General features: G+C 40.4%; 1 protein-coding gene across 5 annotated transcripts in view; it reads right to left on the reverse strand.

The window, feature by feature from the left end:
* KIAA1328 (KIAA1328 ortholog) overlaps nucleotides 1-22,081 on the reverse strand; it is a 175,706-nt gene that overhangs the window by 26,701 nt on the left and 126,924 nt on the right. For 4 of the 5 annotated variants that reach the window (XM_074570493.1, XM_074570494.1, XM_074570495.1 and 1 more), the window contains exons 9-10: nucleotides 10,113-10,297; nucleotides 2,979-3,087 (exon numbers count right to left, since the gene is read on the reverse strand). In XM_074570493.1, the coding sequence (XP_074426594.1) occupies nucleotides 2,979-3,087; nucleotides 10,113-10,297 (294 nt within the window). Of the gene's footprint in view, nucleotides 1-2,966; nucleotides 3,088-10,112; nucleotides 10,298-22,081 lie in introns of all 5 variants that reach the window. The other variant, XM_074570497.1, reaches the window with a different exon arrangement.

Here is a 22,081-nt window from a genome sequence, read left to right on the forward strand (position 1 = left end):
TTGATTTAGAGCAGTCTCATTTCTGTTTTGCAACATATCGCTTGTTTTGCTGAAATCAGTACCTGATTATACCTCAGGTAAGATCTAGTCTATGCAAAAACTTCTTCATTACCGAACGAAAGCACATAAACGCCACTACCTCCCCTTTCCAGCTCCCTTCTGGCTTACAGCCAAACACCAGAGTCTTTCTTCTAGGCAAACAACAGTTATGAAAAAGATGTCCCAGGTCACCAAAAAGGTGATGTTTAAGATCGTCAGAGGAACTACGCTTTAGGGGTAAGAAACAAACGTACACTTCCAAATTTGCCCAAGCCCAACCTTGCCTGTGTTTTTTTTCCTCAAAATACACCAGCTTTGGTCTAGATAAATAAGCGCATGGAGTAGAAAAGCTTTCTAGACCTGCTGTGAACATCATTTCAAGGGGCTTGTGCAGGTGTAGACACTTGGCTTGAGAACACTGGATAACCAAACATTCAATGCTTGGCTGTACGACGAAAAGCAGGGACAGGCATGCACAGAAGCATGATGGGCAAACAACTCCACTGTTAGCCCAACTCAGGATGCCAGATAAAGAAAGGCTATTTTTCTTTCAGAGATATCACTGAAACCACTGTGCCCATTCATTCTGCAAGTCTGGTCCTTCTACAAGTCTAGCGCTAAGGCTCTCAAAGCACACACCTTTACCTTCTAGGGACACTTATTTCTTTGTCCCAGGCATCATTCATTCCGAGAGAAGGAAGAAAGCAGGACTGCAGCGATTCTTCCTCAAGCAGGAGGTAGCCGTAATACACTGGAGCCTCCAGCTGAACCCTGCCAAGACCGACTATCAAGCCAACGCATCTTCTACCTGCCATGCCTGCTTACCCAGCCAGCCCTCCCCAGAAGCTGCGCTCGCACCCCGATGCCTTGCGCTGGCAGGGAGCTTCTGTCGCTTTCCAACACCTTCTCCCTGGCAGGCTTTCCACTGCTGCTACTGCCGGGTGCCAGGGTTTGTGCTAGTTAAAGCTGGCACAAACATGAGTTGAATCTAGTCCTATAAATTTAAAAAGTCAAAAGTAATTAGGTTTACACGTACTGCCGAATAAATAAATTTGCTCTTAGGCTTTGTGCTGCAAGTTTCAGGCCTGTGCCAACTGTTGTGGTTAAGCTGTTAACCCCCTCCCAAATCACAGATTATAACAAACTTGCTGACAAACCCTAACTTTAGTGGCACAAAAGCAGCAATAATTCTCAATATTGATTAATTTAGTTAGTTAAACCTGCAGTCTAAGCTTATAACCATTCAGTGATAAATTGAGACTGACCTGCTGCCCAAGCAGGTTTTTTGATGAAGGACAGGATCAGCTTTGGGTCCCCACAGAAATACTTGTCCATTTACCATTTTCAATTAGAGAAGGCCATGAGTAAGGGAAAGCACAACATGGCTGCTTAACCTGGTCAATTATACTTACAGCACCGACAGAGACAAAGAAAGAGAGGAAGCGTGGGAGAGAGCACCCCCGAAATACAGGATCTTTCAAAATTTGGCATCAACTGGTAAAATAAACCTTTAAGGATGACAGCTAATCAGACTCCTTTTACTGATCACTTTATGCGATATGATTTCTAACAGCATATTTCAACAAATATTTTACTCCCCTCTGTGGAGAAGAATGGGCCATCAATCCTCTTGAATAAAATTCCTTTTTCTGAGCAGTTGTTGTATGATGTGAATAATTATATCTACTCCTCAGTGCTTGAATGGAATCTCAACTTATCACTATTAGACGGTATCAAGCAGTATCTTTACACACTCTTTACCTGATATTACCGGCTTGCAAGGGTAACCCTTGCTTCTAAGAGAAATGCTTAGGCAATCTTGTGCTTTCTGCTTGTTTAAACATATAGTTACTTGTGGGAAACAGAGTCCAATCTATCTCAGTTCTTAAATCCTCCTAGAATTATCATCCCTTCCTTCAGAAGAAAAAAAAAAAGTGTTTCCATAGCAAGTAAGTACAAATTTGTCAATATTGATAGTGGTTTTTCACCTATTATATATCGCAAGTTCTCTCAGAAGATAGAAATAAACTGCCAGCTGCTGCCAAGAATACAGGGATGATATCAAGCATACATTTTCCTAGTCCACTGGGCCAAGAGAAGATTAAATCTGACTCAAGCCCTCTCCTTCTCCAAGAAACATTTAACTCTTCTTACGAATGGTAGTACATTCTTGTCATCCCACTGCACAAAGTCATCTAACTAGTGGTGCAAAATACAGCAAAGTCATACTTCAATCTGCATCTACTTTGTTGCTTAACTAAAGATTTTATTATGAGAAAATTTGGGATACAATGAAGAAATGCAAGCATTGTATGCTGTTTTTCTAGGCACTTACTGCTAGAATTGTAATCCTGCCTAAAAAAGGCAAGTTGTTTTTAGACTCGTAAGTGGAACAACGATGCTGCTTTCTGTTTCTTCATTGGAGCAGAAGTGATAACGCTCCTTTTCCAGTGCATTTAGTGCAGATATATAGTATAAACGGGAATTGCTGACTTAATGTGATTTTGTTGCTTGTCATTAAACATAAAATAGTACAAAATATTTTAAAAGAAATGCCATTTGATAAAGTATGTGGGTGGGGGCGAACACAGAGGGATTAAAATCTTCAAGTGGATTTAAAACCTAACAGAGGTTAACACCATTCATTCAAATTATTTACAAATGTGTTTAACGTGTCAGGACTTGGAACATAAAATGCTTTCTGTTTAAAATCTAAGTAAAATTAAAATGTTAGAACTTGGCATATTCCTGCTTTTCTTATTCTAACAAGCAATTTAAGGCTTACTATAAATGTCAAAAGGATATGGCAGTTTTTAGTTTATATTATCCAGCTCATGCTAACATGAAATATCATAGAAATTCAGCCACTTCCCTGCATCTAGGAGAATTTGATGGTTGTGTTTGCAGAATCTTAAAAATAAAATTACCTAGTGTCTTACCGGGAAGTGTCATGCTGGTTTGGTGATGTGGCTGCAGTTGCAAGCTCTTTGTTGCTGCCTACCAGCACAGGAGATATGGCTACATTCTTCCTAGGTCCTGAAGTTGTCCCTGTGGAATAAAGCGAAGACAAGCCAGACATCAGGAGCTAGCAAGTTTTGGACAGTTGTTTTGTGATTCCACATTATTACAGAACACTGGGACTAAAAGTTGCGACATTTTTGGAGTGCCATATATAGAGTGAAATGGCAATCGAACTCAGCAGATGACGGCACTGCACACAGCATGCATTTCAGGATCCTGCGGAATCAAATCTGTAGAATAAGTCACACTCTACAGCCTCCATCTTACTGCCCAAAGTTTGACAAACTTGCACTGTTATCATTTCTTACAATGGTCCACAGGATTCAACTTGTTTCACAGATGCAGTTCTCATGACATGTTACAAGATGTTAGTTCTGCAAGTGTAAATATCACTATAACAGTATTTTGCTTTAAAGAAAATAGAACCGTTAGCCCATTCCTCCTTCCTCCTTCCCAATAACTCTTGAATTACAAAATAGTCTAGGTTAAAAGGTGAAGTCTGGAGGTCATGCAGTCCAATCCTCTACTCAAAGAAGAGCAAACAAGATCAGGTTTAAGACACTCATCCAGTAAGACTTTTAATGTCTCCACTGATAGTGAACCAACCTCTCTGGGCAACTTCTCTGGTTCCAGTGTTTGACCACCCCCACGTTGAAAAACGTTTTCTGTATAGTTAATCAGAATTGCCTGAGTTGTAACATTTTCCTGTTGTCTCTTGCTCTGTTGCTGATGACTTCCAAGAACAGTTTAATTCCCTCTTCTCTACACCCTCTCCTTAGGTAGCTGAAGAAAGCAGGAAGATCTGTGCTGAATCGTCTCTTAAGGATGAACGCACGCAGCTTTCTCAGCATCTCCCAGCAGGTCATATTCTTCAGCCCCCTGACTGTCCTGGTTGCCTCTGCTAGACTTCCTACAGTTTGTCAGTGTTCTCCTTTCACTGTGGAGCCCCAAACTGAACGTATCACTCTACAGACACAGTCTCACCAGAGGATAAGTGTCACTTCATCAACCTGATGAACACAATTTTGCTATTGTGGCCCAGTATGAGGTTTGGTTACTCCACCACAGAGGCACACTGCCGACTCGCATTCAAGTTGCTGTTCAGAAGGTCACCGAGTTCTTTTCTGGCAAAACTGCTTTCTAGGTCAGCACCCAGTTGGTCCTGTTACATGAGACAGGTCCAACCCAGCTGAAGGAATTGGCACTTCCCTTTGTTGAACCTAAACAGGTCTCTGTCACACCATTTTCCCAGCCTGTTAAAGTCCATTGAATATTGGGCCCTACCCTACAGCATATTGACCACTTCCCCAGTTGGTGGCATCTGCAACCTTGCTGAAGGTGCATCCTGCCCCGCTGTCCAGGTCGTTAGTGTTAAGCAGTTAACTACCAGCAATTGTCTGTCAGATGGACTGATGCCGACCCTTTGAGGCTGGGGGCCAACCAGTTTTCCACCCATGTTCCACCTTTCACCCAGCCAGTTGAGAACTGGGTTTTACAAACAGGATTTAGATAGACGACTTGCAGACAGTAGTCAGAGGTAACTGGAATAGGCAAATTAGGAGTAATCTGATCTACTACACAAAAGCCTGTGTGTTTGGGCTTTTTTAATCTAGCCTAATTATCTCTGTCCAATGAACATCACTTAACTAAACTGTAAGTATAGGGAAAACTACAAGTCTCAGCAAAAACTAAAGTCAAATCAGTGTTTAGCTCTTTAAGTAATCCTGTCATGCCTAAATATTTCTCAGCTCTGTGAACAGCAACATTATCTACCATCCATGCTGAAATATGAAGCAACGCAAGGTTGTAATTCGAGCTTCAGAGCAAAATTTACAGATGTCCAAGGGATTGAGGTTATTTAAAATACTGCATTGACTTAAAATGCGTACAAATACATACAATATAGTAATATAGTAAACCAACATGTTTTAAGGTGCATTCTAGGGAGGCTAACAAAAAAAATGGGTTCTTTTCGCCCTGCTATAATGCATTGTGCTTCCATACCATACAGTGAAAAAAATCTCACCTAACAAAGAGTTAATTATCAGTGAAAGAATATTTAGAAATATCATGGGGATATATGTTGATTGTGTGTCCCTGGTAACTTGATAGTGTGCCAGTCCATGATCGGAAGAGTGGGTATGCACATAAAGACTGGAAGCCTCTTGCTTAGACTTTTGGCTTTATGATGGAATATGCGATATTTAGAAATCATTTCACGTGATAGTTGAATGAGGCTGATGGATTTTAAGAAACTAATACTAAAGTTATAAAAACCTGGTAAGCACGGGAGAATACATTCAATTCCTAACATGAGAAAAGGCTGGCATGCTGTCAAAATACTACAATCATAGCAAAGTAGATGTATTTCTCAGAAAAAGAAAATATATGGACTCGGAGGTGGCCAATACACCCTTAAGGGGACTGTTCAAAGACCCAAGTTTAAAAATATTACCAGGGCTAGAAATGGAAAGCAAGAAAAGGAACCAAGTAAGAATATACTGAGGCTGTTAGGCTTCACAGACATAAAGCAGAGGTAGCAAGAAATTCTATATAAGAGCATATATAAACAAAAAAATGTTTAAAAATCCATCTTGAAAAAAGTATGCAAGTCAACTGAGGGAAAAGAAACACCAAAAAGCAAGCAGGTCTACGAATACACGAACAAGATTAAATCAATAATGATTCTAAAACGGCCAAGCTACTAATAATTATAAAATATACAATGAGAAAAAAATAAAGAAAAGGAATATTAGCAAGTAGAAGATAATGAAGACCATGTTGATGTATAATACCTGCCTATATAAAGCTGATGAAAAGAAATTATCAGGGAAAAGAAAAAGGTACAAATTCTTTAGTCTGAAGGATATATATTTCAGGGCTAAAGGGAATTAGTTAATGAATTTATGAAGTGACTGGTAATTATTTATGAAAAGTCATAGAGAACTGGGGTGATACAAATGACAGCAAATTAATTAGATTTGCAGGTGTTGGAAGACAGTATGAGACGGGAGACCTTGCAGATGATCTAGAGAAGCAAGAAACACGGAAAAGGAATAGACACATTCACCCTCAAAAAAAAAAAAAAGCTTATATATGGTGTACTAATCTAAATCCTGACACCGATGGAGAGAACCTGGAGTAGCCAACAATAGCAAAAAACAAGCTAGATGTAAGCTTGCAAAGCAAGCTACCCCCAAAGCAATTATAGATGTCTTCTAAATGGTAACATTAAGGATACTATTTCCAATTTGGTTAACTTGGTTTAAGAATGATTTAAAGTATATTAAAGACTCACTTGAGAAAATTCAAATAGCTGTATATTTCTGCTTGAGAAACAGACAACTAAAACATGAAGAAAGTGGGGAAATACAGCAGACTACATTTTGAAAGTGTAAACACTAAGAATGAAGACATACAGTTGAGGCTGGTTCAAGCAGTAATGGAATGAAAGTAAGCAAAGGCAAATCTAGGTTGATAATCATGAAAGAAATCTTTATGAATTGAATAATACTAATATTCATAATACTTAACATTTATATAGTACTTCACATCTTCAAAGCGCTTCACTAATATTAACTAATTGCTCTATTCGATTGTAGGGAAGAGTCTTCCCTCAAGGGAAGAAGTTCTGGATCCTGAATCCCTAAGAAGCTACATTAGAAAACCTACTGAAAAACAAACACTATATAGAAAAATCAGCCCCTGGAAAAGTACAGATTCTATGAGCTAAAATAATTTTCCTTCTCTGCCTTTTTCTTTTACATATGGAAAGGAAAGCTACGCATGCTATACAATATCATACAGATGCTCTGTCCCCCAAAGACATACAAAGGGAAAAATAGTTCGTTCTTTGTTTCAATGCAGAGATATTTCAGGAAGGGTGTGAAGACGAAGAAAACAGAAATGCAGAGAATTAAAGTGCCCAATATCGCAGAATGCAATGTATAGAATCTAGTTTAGTTTCCCAGCCCAAAAGCGAAATTTTCCAGGGCAGAAAAGAAGAGAAACACACATTTCTGTACTCCAGTGCTTTTTAACTAGACAAGTTGTTAGATTTTAGTACAAATTGACATAGCTGCTGGTGACACCAATAAAAACAATTTACTGCTGAAAAGATCTAAGAGTTGAGGATTGCTTTGTCTGCTTAAAGTTTTGCTGGTAAAACTAAAAAAGTTTGGCTACAAAACACAAACACCTGCTAAAGCACAGGAATAAAAATTAAGGAGCAAACAGAAATAGGACACAAAAAGCAACAATGAGAGAATAAACACTGATCGCCCAAGCTGATCCAGTAAGCTTCTACCCTGAAAAGAGAGCAGAGCTGCCCCTTTCACTCCACGAGGCAATGGGACAAGGTTAACAACGCGCTTTTCCCCATTACTAAACATCTGCAGGGAGAAAGGAAAAGTGGGTTTATTAGGAAATCACCCTTTCCAAACTCACTGCACTCACGGTAAGTGAGCAGTCCTGTGGGCAGTAAAGCCTTCCATCATTCCAGCATGTGAATGGTTTCCAAATTAATCATTTTATCTTCTCAAAAAAAATTAAAAATCTAAGACAACAAAGGTAGTTGAACAAGACAACACCAAAACCTGATACAACTGCCTACATTGCTGTGGTGGGACACTATCATGAGTTGTACCATCGCCCAGATACACCCACCGTTCCCAGTGGTACAGGGAGATTATACAGTGAGCCCAAACACCCACATCAGCACTGGCACTGCACTAAGGTGTGCTTGGGGAGAGCCTCCATCCTGAAGAATATACGATTTAAATAGACAAAACAGATCAAGGCACGAGAAAAACAAACCTCAGTAGCAATAGGTTAACACCTGACTGTGAAGAATTTTTCAGTGGATATGTGTCAATATACAGTACCCACCACTATGTTTTTTTGATCAAAAGGCCACCTTAAAGTATGTGGCTAAATAACATCATTTCATGCCTCAAAATGTGATCTTGTTGACTTCATTCCCCTTTCCCACATCGCATGGCTTAGCTAGAGCTCAGGTAAATGCACTGCAGCAGAGGGTTCGCTTCATATTGACACAACAGCTACTGACCACTGTCCGAACAGACACACAGGCTTGCTGGCTCAGCACTCTGATGCAGTAAGGCAAATACCGTATTTTTATAAATTTCACTACATAAAACAATGTTAGCATCCCTCATTTTACTTTTGCGAGATGCTACATAATTGCTTCCTAATAAAAATAAATAAATTCTGAAGCAGAAATCCCAGGTCAGGAACAAATGGGGAGATCCAGCAGAAGCAAGAGCAGAGACAGCTAAGACCAGAGCTAACTAGAATTAAGAAACTTGACATTGTGCCCTGGTGATCCTTAAAGATGGAAAAAAAACACTTCACAAGTATGTGTGTATGCTTGTTAAAGGAGTCCAAACATATAACAGAGGGAAGCCAATTAAAAAGGTACTAAATACAGAAGACTTCAACTTCAGTGATTAGTGCTAGGTAATTTGCCTCGTGATAAACAAGCCATTCAAATCAGTAATAGACCTGAGGTTGTTCCACAGCTTGAAAGCATTTCTCTGAACTTTATCTGGTATCTCAGCAAGTGCCAATGTTTATAAGTTAAATTTTGCCATGCAGCTCTACACTGTCAAAGCTAGCAATCCCAGTAAGTGCTTGCAAAAGATACCCACCATCTTCAGACACTATGCTGACCACTACAACCACTAAATCAGCATAGGCACAGCTCAGTTATGTGCAATAGCTAGGTGCAGCTTGTAACTTCTCCTAAGTACTGCAAAATGAAATGAATGAATGAAGGAGAGGTCAGGTTGGATTTTTTTTCCCCGAATCTATGGAAAATAAATTACTTTTTGGGGACTATCCCTATCCAAGGAACAAAACCCATCATCCAACTGTGAAAAATCTCAATTTCATCACTACAGTATTGAGAAGGAGGGGGGAGAAGGAAGAGGAAAAGAGGAGAAAAAAATAATGATAGCTGAAAAAAACATAAAAGAAAACCATCAGTGAAAATTGCCCCTGAAACTTTGCAGAATTGTAACGGCTTTCTCTTGCTTAAATTGATTGGTGTAGCAATGTTATAAAATGACTATTAGGATTCATTGTGCACAACAGAAAGTGTGAAATGTCAGCAGACTATACAGCAAAAGTAATGGGTCCTGAACCCCTGTTAGTCAAAAATGATTTTGTTTCAAATTAGAAATTGATTTTTTTGGACACAAGCCCTTTACAGGCTTCCAACTTTTGTAGCTGTGCCTTGGAAGAGATTAACCTCAGCCACTGTTTGGGTCCAGGCTGATGATACCCTTTTGAAAGTTTCTTCACAGGGACTGCTTTTTAATGTAGGTACGGTCTTAACCAATAACAGAAGTTATTTGTTCCTTTGAGAACTGTACCACATTTCTTCTCATTTTGCCATTTTCTTTATTTTTATGCTGACATATACAGCAAACTGGCTGACAAGTTAAAATAAAAAAAAAAAGGTAGCTCATAATTGAACCAAGGATTATGTTCAAGGCTTGGCAGTGAAACATCCAAGCTGCTTTTGTTCCCAGCCCTTTCTCTTCCTAAGAAAGACAGCTTCTCTGCCCCTTAAGTGGATGTACTAAGCTAAGTGGAGGTACTAAGAGCAGGATAGATCCTAGCTCTACAGACATCTGTGTGTAGCAAAATATCAGGTTGTGATGGTGGAGCCATTACTTGGGGAGGAAAAGAATGTGAAGAAGATTACATTCCAAGAGCAAGCCCCACTGCACTTATTCTCTGCTTGCTGGGAAAGGAAAAAGAATTGTTGAAGTAGCTTTTTGAGATTAAAGGGCTATTTTTATCCCGTCTATCAGAAATACCAACCAAGAAGATCACTTGTTATTTACAGGGCTTCCTATGCTTTTTATTACTTTAAAGTAGGTACCTTCTCTTGGCTTGTTTTAAGCCTCTTGGAGTCTTCTCCCTCTGATTCTGCATTTTACTGATATGCTCTTGAACACTTAGAGAAAATGTCTAAAAGCCATCAGCACACTCATGGTCCTGTGATACAGCATGCTTCCCCTTACCTTTCCTTGACTTGTTGCCTTCCTTTTTGGTTTGCATCAGAAGGGCTTGCCCATTTCCCACGTTTGCACCAAAACCGACTATCTTCTTCCCTGAACTGCTCCCACCACTACTCCCTGGTGTTCTGGAGGTTTTGCTCACTTGTGGCATCCTCAGAAAATAATCTTCGTGTTTCGACACGGGAACACTGGGAGGAAAGAAAGGTCACACTATTACATGATGCATTCAGACCTTTTAACACTGTACACAGCCCATTCCCCAGCTCACTCTCCAGAATCGTAACTGCCATGCCGCTGGTTAAGCTCTTGCTGAATCCATTCACAGTGTGTGAGAGCAGGATGCCCAAGGATCAAAGAGTTACCAACCTACCTCATCAGAAGTCTTTGGTTACCTGCAGCTGGCAGCATTCTGACAATTACATTTGGAGTTTTGTGGCATTTTGCATATTTCCTAAAGCATTAGGTCCTGGATTTCCTGAGTGGTTAGGAGAGGACAAGTGGGATGAAGATACAGGAAGTACTTTGTCCAGCACAGTGGAGCAAGGTTGGAAGAAAAAGTAATTAAAAAAAATGCTCACTTTGCTAGGATAAAAGGGAAACAGAGAAGAATATGTGAAGCAAAAAATGGAGTCTAAAAGGGAAGCAGATGAAGAGGTGAGAGGAGACAAGACAAAAAGAGGTGAGATGAATGAACAGAGGTACTTGTAAACAGGATAGAAAATGTATGAGCAAACTGGTGGGAGAGTATCTGGTGCAGCAAGAGCAGCAGTTTGAGTAGAGTAAGAAAAGAGAAAGCTAACCAGAACCGGCATGGTTCAAGATGAACTTCTGCACAAGATCACAAACACTGCATAGATAGAACCAAGAGAGAAATTTGGTGACGTGGAACAAGCGTGACTTCAGTCTCTGCAGACACAGGCAATCACAAAACATTTTGGGAAGGCAGGAGGTTACGGAGATCCATCTTTCTGCTTTCAAATTCTGCTCTCTGGGGAACAACTACTGCTTTAACTGAGGATTCCCAACATGTCTATGTAATTAGCCCCATCACCATTATAAAAAGCAATTAAAAGCATTAAAAAAATCTTTGGATTTTACACGTGAAGGAGTACAATTCCTCCCAAGAATATATTGCTCTACTTGCAAGTATGGGAGTGACATACAGCTTTCCTAAGTTAACAGAAGATTAAAAAAATCTTTTTCCTGTAGAAGCAGCAGTTTTACACAGGCAACCCAAAGACTGCCACTGAGTTTGTATTATTTGGGATACAGCTTTGTGGAGGCTGATTCACACAAGGATCTTTTGCCCAAAAGCTTACACTACTGAAGTTACTGTACATCTGAGTAAAAAGCAGGTATCTGATGTTCCCATCAGAACATGATAGCTAAATTAAAAGTTTCAAATCAATGTGCTCTATAAGCCATTGTTTAATAGGGCCCACTGTGCCTGTTGGACAATTAGTATTACTCCTGTATTATTAATGCAGAACATTACATAATGGCTCATGACCTGTAATAACTGGCTGAAGTGTTGGATCTCTGAATAACCTCCGTTTACTTTAGGGCTTCAAACTATGTGGCCACTAATAATATTGCAAAGTGTTTTTAAAATTTACGGTGGACTAAATTAGTATCTTATTTGAATTAAATTAAATTATTAACCTACTAATTCCCTGCAATCCAGAGTACAGCAAAAGGTGAGTTTGTACCCTAAAAGAGGCTTAAAGGTGTAATACTTGACCAGACTTCTCTGGTAATACAGGACTTCATATTCCATTTGCCTGTCCCTGGATGATTAACAGCATTTAAAAACAGTGAGTCTGTCATTATTTGGATGCTTTCTGAGTTTTTAAAGTACATTTAATTACAACCTACAGATCTTCTGTGAAGACAGTGACCTTTGGCTTGCAGATGAGCAGGTGATTACTCAACTGGGTCACTGCAATACCTTTTACACAGCATGGTTACCTCTTGAATACCGAGTTCTGGTTTAAATAACTCTATGGCAAAGGCAATTCAAACAGAAACAGAAAGAAGTTACAGAAGCTAATTTATGAGGAAACAACAAAAGCAAGTGTATTTGCATTTATAGGTCACTAAACAATTACAGCCAGATTCTTTGGTATTTAAGAAAAGAAAGCTCACGCTAAAGTTTTGCACAAGTAAGAACACGGAGTCCAATCTCTAAATGACAAACACTTAATCTGACAGGTGTGCAGACTAAGGAGGGAAAGGGATAATGCAGAGATACAAAAATCCAATAATGAATAATGTACCAAAATTAAACAAAGAAAACATAAGGAAAAAAAATAAATCTATTTCAGAATATAGTTACTCGTTCACCTATGGAATAATTAGTAAAATGAATGATGTGACTATTGCAACCTGGAAAACATGAAACCAGCTTCTGGTCCAAATGTATCAGTTATGTACAGCTAGAGAGATTAAGTGACAAAACAGGTCATTCTCTGATTTCAAATGCAGCAATCCATCGTATCACTCAAATGCAGCATGGTTAGTAGGACTTCCTGCGGGGCACCATGATATCCAATGAATTTTCATGCTATTCCCTGAAACTACACAGCAGAGAAGACTGTCTAAATAGAGACCTTATTAACCTACCTAACCTACATACTAAGGCAGGAGTTGTAGAGTAGCGTCACCAGGAAAGAAGGGAGTCTCAGCACTGCTGCCTCCTTATGAATACCGAAGTACATCACCAACAAAGGAAAGCACACCTTGAATGTTTTTTCCATTTTGTTCGAGCCTCATATCGCGATATCCCTGCTGAGCGTGAATGGCAAATTTTAAATGTCATTCAGGACCCATTGAATATTGCTAGTATTTGCATTCCTTAAAAAGTAGAAAAACATTAACCTTTTGTTTTATTGAATTAAAATGCCATGGAAATGCTGATGTAGTCTTCAGAGACTGAAATACTTTTACAAAGAAGAATAGCTGTCATTTATTAGACACAAAGAACAATTACTTGATAGGATGCTTTCTGACAAAAAGCAGATTGGTATTCTCATCATAGAAAAGGCATTGTAAAAAAACCCAGCACAGACCTCTGAGACTTGAATAATTTAAAGCTGCATTTGGTGCAATTTGAATTTTTCTTTAGGGAGGCAAAGTTAAATACCTTTAATTTGTTCTAATTATTTCAAATTTGCAAGTTAATTATGGCTGATCATTAAATAACAAAAAGGACTATCGTCTCCATAGAGTTTTACCTCCTACCCTCTGCATTACTTAAGCTAGATTTTAGTATGCATGAATTAACTTTCTAAATAATCACACGGTTTGACTAAATGGCTCAGTAAAATGAGCTCTGATCCTCAGAATAAGCATTAATGGACATTAGAAAGGCTATTGGGACCCATGTTACTTACATTATAAGTATTTTTAATGGGGTCTTATTTACTAATCTTTATGTACTGTTCAAGTTAGGGCACCATATAGATACATTATTCTGCTTTAATAGAGGAAAGTCAGTTCTTCAAGATACTAAAACAAATGTCCATTTAGAGCCAACTAAATTCATTTTTAAATGAATGCAGAAAAACTCTGATAGAATTTAACTTGGTTTAGCTGCATGATCCTCCTGATGAATCAATCCAACATAATGGTAGCCTTGGTCTGCAAATGGAGTTATACACGTCTATTGAATCTCTAAGCAACTCAAGCAGCTAAGACACTTGCCATGGAGAAGCGTTTATTATGAGCATGTGTACACCCACGAGGTTTCATACTAGGTTCCATACCTAGCACTTACCTGACAGGTTCCCAGTCATTGATCCCAAATTTGGATGCTCACCTTTCACTGAACTCTGATGCCTCCATGCACTTTACAGTGCAGATCAGTGGCATCCAGAGATCATGACTACATTATAACTAGTCAGGAACCCAAAATGCGAGGCAATTTGTGCCTCCAGTATATGTTCAACAGATGGCTGCCTTAATGGTACCCTACTGCACCCTGTTGAGGGAAGGGCTTGCGAGTTTAACCATTATCAAACTAACAGATTGTCGTGGTAAGTGAGCTCCAAAAGCAAACATGTTGGAATGTTATTTTCCTGTTCTGCAATTTCTGTTTTAAAAATAAAATAATTAACAGTTCATGTGTGCAATCTGCTGCAAGTGTATCAGGCCAAGAATGCATAACACTTAATGACGCAAAACTGGTGATAAGAAGACAACACAAGCAATACGTTTTTGTAGCTGGAACCTGTACTGCCATTTCAGATGCAGTTTGACGAACAGGGTGAAAACGTAGCTCCCCGACAACTTTGGCTGTGAGTTTTCAGCGAGATCAGCTTCCAGAGTCAGCTCCGTATAAAGCAGCAGTATCAAAAGTGCTGGGACAAAGAAGGTGTCAATATATCATGGGATCTTTTTTTCAGGAGTGGTCTAAATTTGGATGAGTTTAAATCAAGTTACCAAACCACACTTTTGAAAACCACCAGTTCGAAAGTGGGAGTGTTTGGGAAGTTGGTTGTCTGCGTGGCAAATAAAAAAGTATTCACACAGAAAAAAGGACTGTAGACTTTGGGTGAGTGGATCTAAAAAGCAATAATGTTGGTCTCCTGAGCAACCAAAATTTTTTCAGTCCTCTGAAGTGTATTGTGTTAGTCTGTAAGCCACTACTTCCAGAACTACCAAGTGCCTTAGATTTTTCAAGTGTTTTTCTCCAGCATGTGTCAGGTTGGGCAGTGTAATTACCCTAATCCACAAGGCAAAGAAGATAAGAAGCTGATGCAGTAAAGAAGCTAAGCCCCTGGACAATGAGCAGGTCAGCAGAGGTGGAAGAGAACTGGAACACTCACAGAATGGCAGGGGTTGGAAGGGACCTCTGGAGATCATCTAGTCCAAGCCCCTGCCAGAGCAGGGTCACCCAGAGCAGGTTGCACAGGAACGCGTCCTGGCGGGTTTTGAATGTCTCCAGAGAAGCAGACTCCACCAACTCTCTGGGCAGCCTGTGCCAGGGCTCTGCCACCCTCAAAGAAAAGAAGCTTTTCCTCATGTTGAGATGAATTTTCTGTGTTCCAGTTTGTGCCCATTGCCCCTTGTCCTGTCACCAGGAGGCACCACTGAGAAGAGTCTGGCCCCATACTCTTGACACCCGCCCTTTAGATATTTGTAAGCATTGATGAGATCCCCTCTCAGTGTTCCCTTCTCCAGGCTAAACAGACCCAAGTCTCTCAGCCTTTCCTCATGAGAGAAGTGCTCCATTCCCTTCGTCAGCTTTGTAGTGCTCTGTTGGACTCTCTCCAGTAGTTCCCTGTCTTTCGTGAACCAGGGAGCCCAGAACTGGACACAGTACTCCAGATGCGGCCTCACCAAGGCAGAGGAGAGAGGGAGGATGACCTCCCTCAACCAGCTGGGCATGCTCTTTTCAATGCACCCGAGGAGACCATTGGCCCTCTTGTCCACAAGGGCACATTGCTGGCTCATGGTCAACTTGTCCACCAGGACTCTCAAGTCCCTCTCTGCAGAGCTGCTCAACTCATTGAAAAAAAGGAGACACCTGAAATTAGTGCATACGCTATGTGTCTCTGCTTAGAGCTAATCATGAGGAAAACCCTGACAACAGAGGTATAGCTTACAGCCCTGCTTAGCACATCTCCATCTGCAACCTAGAGTCCTCTTCTGAGGGGACACATCCTGCCCCGTCTTTCCAGCAGCACTGGGGAGAAACACATAACGATGTACAAGCCAGCAGAGCAGCACATGGGGAAGAGGAGGGAGGTTGGTCCAGGCACTCCTGCTTTGTGCAGGATGTGCAGGATGCAAATCTAGAGGATGGCTGAGTAGAGATGGAAGAGAGGTACAAGTGTTGCAGGAAAGGAGGAGAAGCACAGTGTAAACTTCAGGGCAATCTCTCATCCCTGAATGCCATCATCCTTGCGTTCCATACCACAAAACCAATCTGCTCATGTCAGCAGATCAACAACCCTAAAAACACACTGTTAAAAATCTAAAGCCTATCATATTGAAACATAGAGTCCTTGAAAAATATCTAAGCTTAACATTTTCCCCCTCCTTTAAAAGCAGGAAAAATATCCTATTCTAATATGGCCCTTGAAGGCCATATTCAAGCCTAGAGTGAGATTTCATGGCCCAATTATGAAACCTGGCATTTTGAGGCTTATGTTAGATGCATCAGCATGTTAATGACACTGCTGGGATCCAGTGCATGTTAATAAGAAACAGCTGCTTTCCTTTCTGGAGAGCATGTTCATTTACAGTTTTGAGAATAGAATCATAGAATAGTTTGGGTTGGGCAGGAGCTTAAAAGGTCATCTGCTCTAACCTCCAGCACTGAGCAGGACCATCTTCAACTAGATCTGGTTGCCCAGAGCCCCCTCCGACCTGACCTTGAATGTTTCCAGGGATGGGGCATCTACCACCTCTCTGGGTAACCTGTGCCAGCGTTTGAGCACCCGTATGGTAAAAGATGGCTTCCTTGTGTCTGGTCTGAATCTACCCTCTCTTTGTTTAAAACCATTACCCCTTGTCCTATCTACGGGCCCTACTAAAAAGTCTGTCACCATCTTCCTTACAAGAGCCCTTGAAGTGTTGAAAGGGTGCAAGAAGGTCTCCCCGGAGCCTTCTCTTCTCCCAGCTGGACAACGTCAGCTCTCCCAGCCTTCCCTTCTAGGAGAGATGTCCCATCCCTCTGATGGTTCTTCTGGCCCTCCTCTGCACCCGCCCCAACAGATCCATGATCTTTGGGACCAAGTCCATCTCCTGTCTCACGTATTTTTCTAGGCAAAAAGCAGGAGGGCAGGGACAGGTGGGGCAACATCTCAGCAGCCAGGAAGAGTTATGGAACTGAAATATAAATATTATCAAACCTGCTTGTAATGGAAGTATTTTTTCTCACAGAAAAGAAACAGTGATTGCCTACAATCTACATGTTACTATGCACACAATATACTGCCGGGGAATAATGCAGTTTAGTCTCTTACAGTCCTCTTCAGGATCAGCGTCCCCAAATCCAGTAATGCCTGTGGCTGTATCTGGTTTCTCTGTCGTTTCTTATTGTTTTGTTTTGTTTTTTCTATTGAACTATCTCTCTTGGACCTACTGTGTTTGGTTTACTTTTCTCTCATCTTGGAGGAGTTACACTAGCCACTACGCTAAAAACTTTTCCATATATCAAGATGTACCAGGGTACTGTAACCCATAGCATGGCTTCTCCAGACCACTCTTTCAGAGACCAATTTCTTCCCCATTCCCTCAGTGACTGGTACTTGGATATTTAATTCCACCAGCAAGAACTGAGGCCACATACACTCTTAATTAGCAATGACCTATTAGATCATACCAGCCATAGGTGAAACCCTGGCCTCATTGAATCAATCAGAATACTGCCTTTATCTTCAATGAAGTCAGGACTTCACTTAATGTACACAGTTAGAGGTCCATTTGTAGTAAGTACTGAGCTAAATTCCACCTAAAATTATATTCATGCCTTTCCTTTGAAGCCCTGTCCTCTTTCTGCTTTAAGGTAGCTACATTTCAACTCCTTACCAGCACCTTTCCTACATATCTTAGTTTTCCTAATAAACAGCAAAATGAGCTCTGATTACATTTCTCTCTTCTCTTCTGAATCCAAAGAAAATTCCAACATAAAGGTTTTCAGACAGTCATAGAGAAATGACCACAGAAAACAGACTGGCAAGGCTGTAGCAGGACAAAATGCTGTGATTGTGTGTTTGGCCTTTCTTATAGAGCAGAGCAGAGCAGCTGTCGTTCCAGCAAGCAGTGCTGTCAGCCTTCGCAAAAGAAAGTCATGTAAATGTCAAGTCATAGGTATAAAAACGATCCTTCAAAACAGCGTCTGTATATCTCAAAAGCCTGCCTAGCTGTCACCAGTGAAAGTACCATAAGGAATGATGCAAAAGCCTGTTTAGGACAAGCAAAGTTTTTGAACTAAATCGAAACTTCTCCAGTAGATCAAGCCACGTCACTCTCTCCTTCAGAAGGAGAATCACATCCTCTTCAGCAAAGTGAATGCCTGTCATAGTGCCTTATCCAGAATCACTATTGTTTGGCTGAGAGCCATCCCCATTCACAAGGTGCCCATCGAAATGCCATATGCAAGCTATCTCCTGAACAAACATCTCCCAAATTAGATTGTAATTTGGTTGTGATAAAGGCATAGAAGAACAATGCATCATCCCTTCTCAACTTGGCTCACCCAGACCAAAAAACTTTACAGTAGTTGGGCTTCCCTACAAAACAGGCTGTTGCTGAGCTGTTGCTGCAGAGACCTGTCTGAGTGTGCAGGTAACCACCTGCTTGGTGCAAGAGTCCTTCTGTTTTCCTTCACTAAGACCACTGGTACATCAGCACTCTCTCTTCCATAGGAGCTTGCAGATAGGTGTTGATTACAGGAGCTTTCAGTAAATGAACAGCAATTGCAAAAGCCCTTTTTCTGATCATGGATCATATCATGGAGCAATAATTTGCTAAAAGTAACAATATAGCAAAGGACACAACAAGAGTTGGAAAGTAGATACTCATAGGGTTTCCAGTGTGCTCTACTAACAAGGCATTGTGAAGAGATGCCTAATTAGAGCAACAAATATTTGAGATTGCACTCCTGTGTGCAGGTATTATGAAGAGACATATGCACAGAAAATAAGAGTTTTGGAGGATCCTGTAGTGCCTATATGTGGACAGAGGAGCTATAACAGACATAACATCTACAGCTGCTTCTGTTCATTGATAAAGTTGCACTTGATAGATGCTAACTTTCAATACTCAGGATACTGGCATGATAAATTATCATCCCTGGTTTCTAAGTGAAGTAGTGAAAGAACATAAAGTTACAAACTTCTCATGCTGATAGCAACGAAGATTAATAACCACTAACCTGAGCAAATACACGTATTCCTAAGAATCCCGAGGTGACCTTCCAGGTCACTGACAGCTTCCCTAATAACAGAGAATATGTTGCAGGGAAAGCCTTTCATAACTGCATCAAATTGCATAATAAACACAATTAGAGGTTTCATCTTTCCTGTTCTTCTGAGGCTGCTGTCGTTGAATCTGATCTCTCTAATGATTAGGAGCCATTGCCACTGAAACCAACACGGGAGCACCTTCACAGGACTCGTCTTTTTCCATGAAAAGTCTGTCCTCTTATTCTAACCATCTTTATCACATGATGATTGAATCAAGCATTTTGTTGTGGTTTCCGCTAAGTACAGATTACTATTGGTTTTTAAGGCTATATAGGTCTGTTAGTGTTGAAGTCTTTCAAAACTTGGGATCAGTGAATCTGGAGACTATAATGCTTTTCTTATTCGAAAAAGCCATCAAATGCTCAGTGTGTTGGCACTAGCTCAGATCAGGTACAAGGCACAGCCCTAACACGTCTCCTCACACCACACTACCTCCCCAGCCAAATACAAACCTGACATGGTTTTTGATTTTGTTTTATAGTGATCAAAACCAATGACATGTTAGAATATAGTCACGTCTGCAACTATGGCATCCTAAATGCTTTCATACTAAGATCTTTTAAAATGGTGTCACACACTATCCCGCTTCTGTTGGAGATATCCCTCCTGATGCATCTTTACACTTCATTGGCCTTTTTTCCCTTGATCAAATCACATCTGCAGGACACGGTCACTCTATGATTAAGGAGTATATTAATGATTTACTACTACACTAGTACTCATCTATATTATATTGCTTAGTAAAATGAAAACACTGAGATTGTTTATTGATCTGCTTTTAAAAAAATCTTCTAGCCCAAAAAGAAGTAAATAGAGAATTTAGGCTTTGGACTTTACTCACATTAGTGGATTACCATAGCCAACAGATGTAGATTTGACAAGGTAGCTCTTGGTGAAGATTTAAAATATCACTTCTTGCCACTTCAATTGCCTTGAATCTACTGGTTATCTATTTCATAGAGCATGTTTGATGGTTAGTGACTGAAAAAATCAGGTATTTATTGCAAGTGCAATACAGACTTAGATGTCTAACTGATGGCATACAACTCTAAAAACGACGGCCTAGGCCCCAGAAAAAACAACACACTAAAGATTTGCTTTCAGTGCATGGATTTTATGCGACTGTGACAGCACCACTGAGTATTGACTCAACCAGGATGTTTACAGAACAGATTTAACACTTTTTTGTATTCTTATATTCAGGAAATAGAGAGACATAATAGAATTGAAACCAGACAGAAATCATTGCCTCACTAAGAGGCACATATGAGTGAGATATGTATTGACATGCTCTGATGTCCGGTATCAGGGGAAAGAATGATGGGAAGATATCCTGGCATGGGGCTGTGGGCTCTACCCAGGCTGTGGGCCACCTCTTCCCTGCCCCTAGAAAATGAACATGACAAATACACCATGCACTTTTGTTAGTCCAGATACAAGTGATTCTTGCCGCACAAGTTTGTTATAACCTGTTTGGAAATGTCTGTCCAGAGCTGTTGCCACCAGTGCCACTCTGACATGGTGATGTGGGTTTAGAGGCTTTCATTATTTGTGTTGCCAAACAACTTCAGCCCTACTGAGTCTACCGCCTGTATATAAAATTAGCCCATCTCTCAGAGATATGATTTCTCTCCAAAAGGATGCAAGATGTAGAAGGAGATTAAGGAAGCACAAATATAAAAAGAAAAAAAAGGATTAACTACACATCGATCAAACAGAAGGGCATGTAGTTACACAAAGAGCTGAAGCCTGGCACTATTGACAGAAGACTGAAGATACTTGTTTTGTTTCAAGCTCTTGCATATGCTAGAACCCATATTTAAACTTCCCTACACAGAAGAGCTGACGATTTGTCCCTGCAGTTGAGTTACAATACCTCTCTCCCTAGGTGATTTTGAGTATGTTTTATATTTTAGGTGGATTTACCAGGCAGAGACCATCTTTGTGGTCAGTGGAAAGAGATGCATTAGTTTGAAACTCATCGAACTAGGATCGAAGGTGGAAAGAAAAGCACACAAACTCTGAAAGAGCTCTGGGGAAAAAAAGGGCTCAAAGAGGTAAGATGTGAAACAGAAAAGGGGTAGTCAGAACAGACAGACAGAGGCAGGAGTCACCATGACATGACTTAGTTGTTCCAAAAGCCAGAAAGAATCAGGGAATGTGGTAGGAGCACATGTCCGAAAGTTCATGCAACACCCTACGAAATGCTGAGTCCCACATAACTGAAGGAGTAAAGAAGATAAGGTGGCAGAAAAAATAAAATAAGAAACAGCTTAGTGACTTTCTGCAGAGCCTACAGACTGATACTGTAGACAACTGGCCTTTGAAGGAGGGGTTCAGAGAAACAATGGTGACAAGATCTCAATAGCAGCCAGGATACCCATGTGGAAAACTTATTTTGAAAGAGGGGAAAGAATACTGAGCAAAGAAATGTTTACAGTAGTCAAGGCGCAAGATGAGAGACTAGAGCAAGGCATGGTATTTTAACTGTTGACACACTGAAGGCATGTTTTTGCAGCAAAGGAGAAGGAAGCCGGAATAGCTGTCAGCAGCCCAGAGGCATAAGGAGGAGAGTGACCCCAAGGTTACGAGTCTGAGCGACAGGGAGGATGTGGCGTTATCAAAATCAGAAGTGGAGAGAGATTCGGAAGAAAAAATGAGTTCTGTTTTGGCCAGATTAGGAATGATCTGAAGGCAAAACAACCAGGATTATGTGTCAGGAAGGCAGTCAGATATGCAAGACTAGACAGAACAGAGCAGAAGGTTTAAGAGTTATTGGCAGAGAGACGATAGCCAAATCCGTGTAACTGGATGTTGTCATCCAGGGACATGGGTACGGAAATCTCCAGGCAAATCAAGTAGTGACTAAATCCCTTCCTTGCCACCTCACAGAGGTTCTTACCTAGTTCCAAAAGAAATTATTTAAAATAGTGCTGCAAAAACATGCATAAAAAAAGCTGTCTCTTCATAAAATCTAAAGATCATACTGTTTCTAAA

Source organism: Larus michahellis, chromosome Z (genome assembly GCF_964199755.1).
Source record: "Larus michahellis chromosome Z, bLarMic1.1, whole genome shotgun sequence".
In the NCBI taxonomy this organism is placed as follows: Eukaryota; Metazoa; Chordata; class Aves; order Charadriiformes; family Laridae; genus Larus; species Larus michahellis.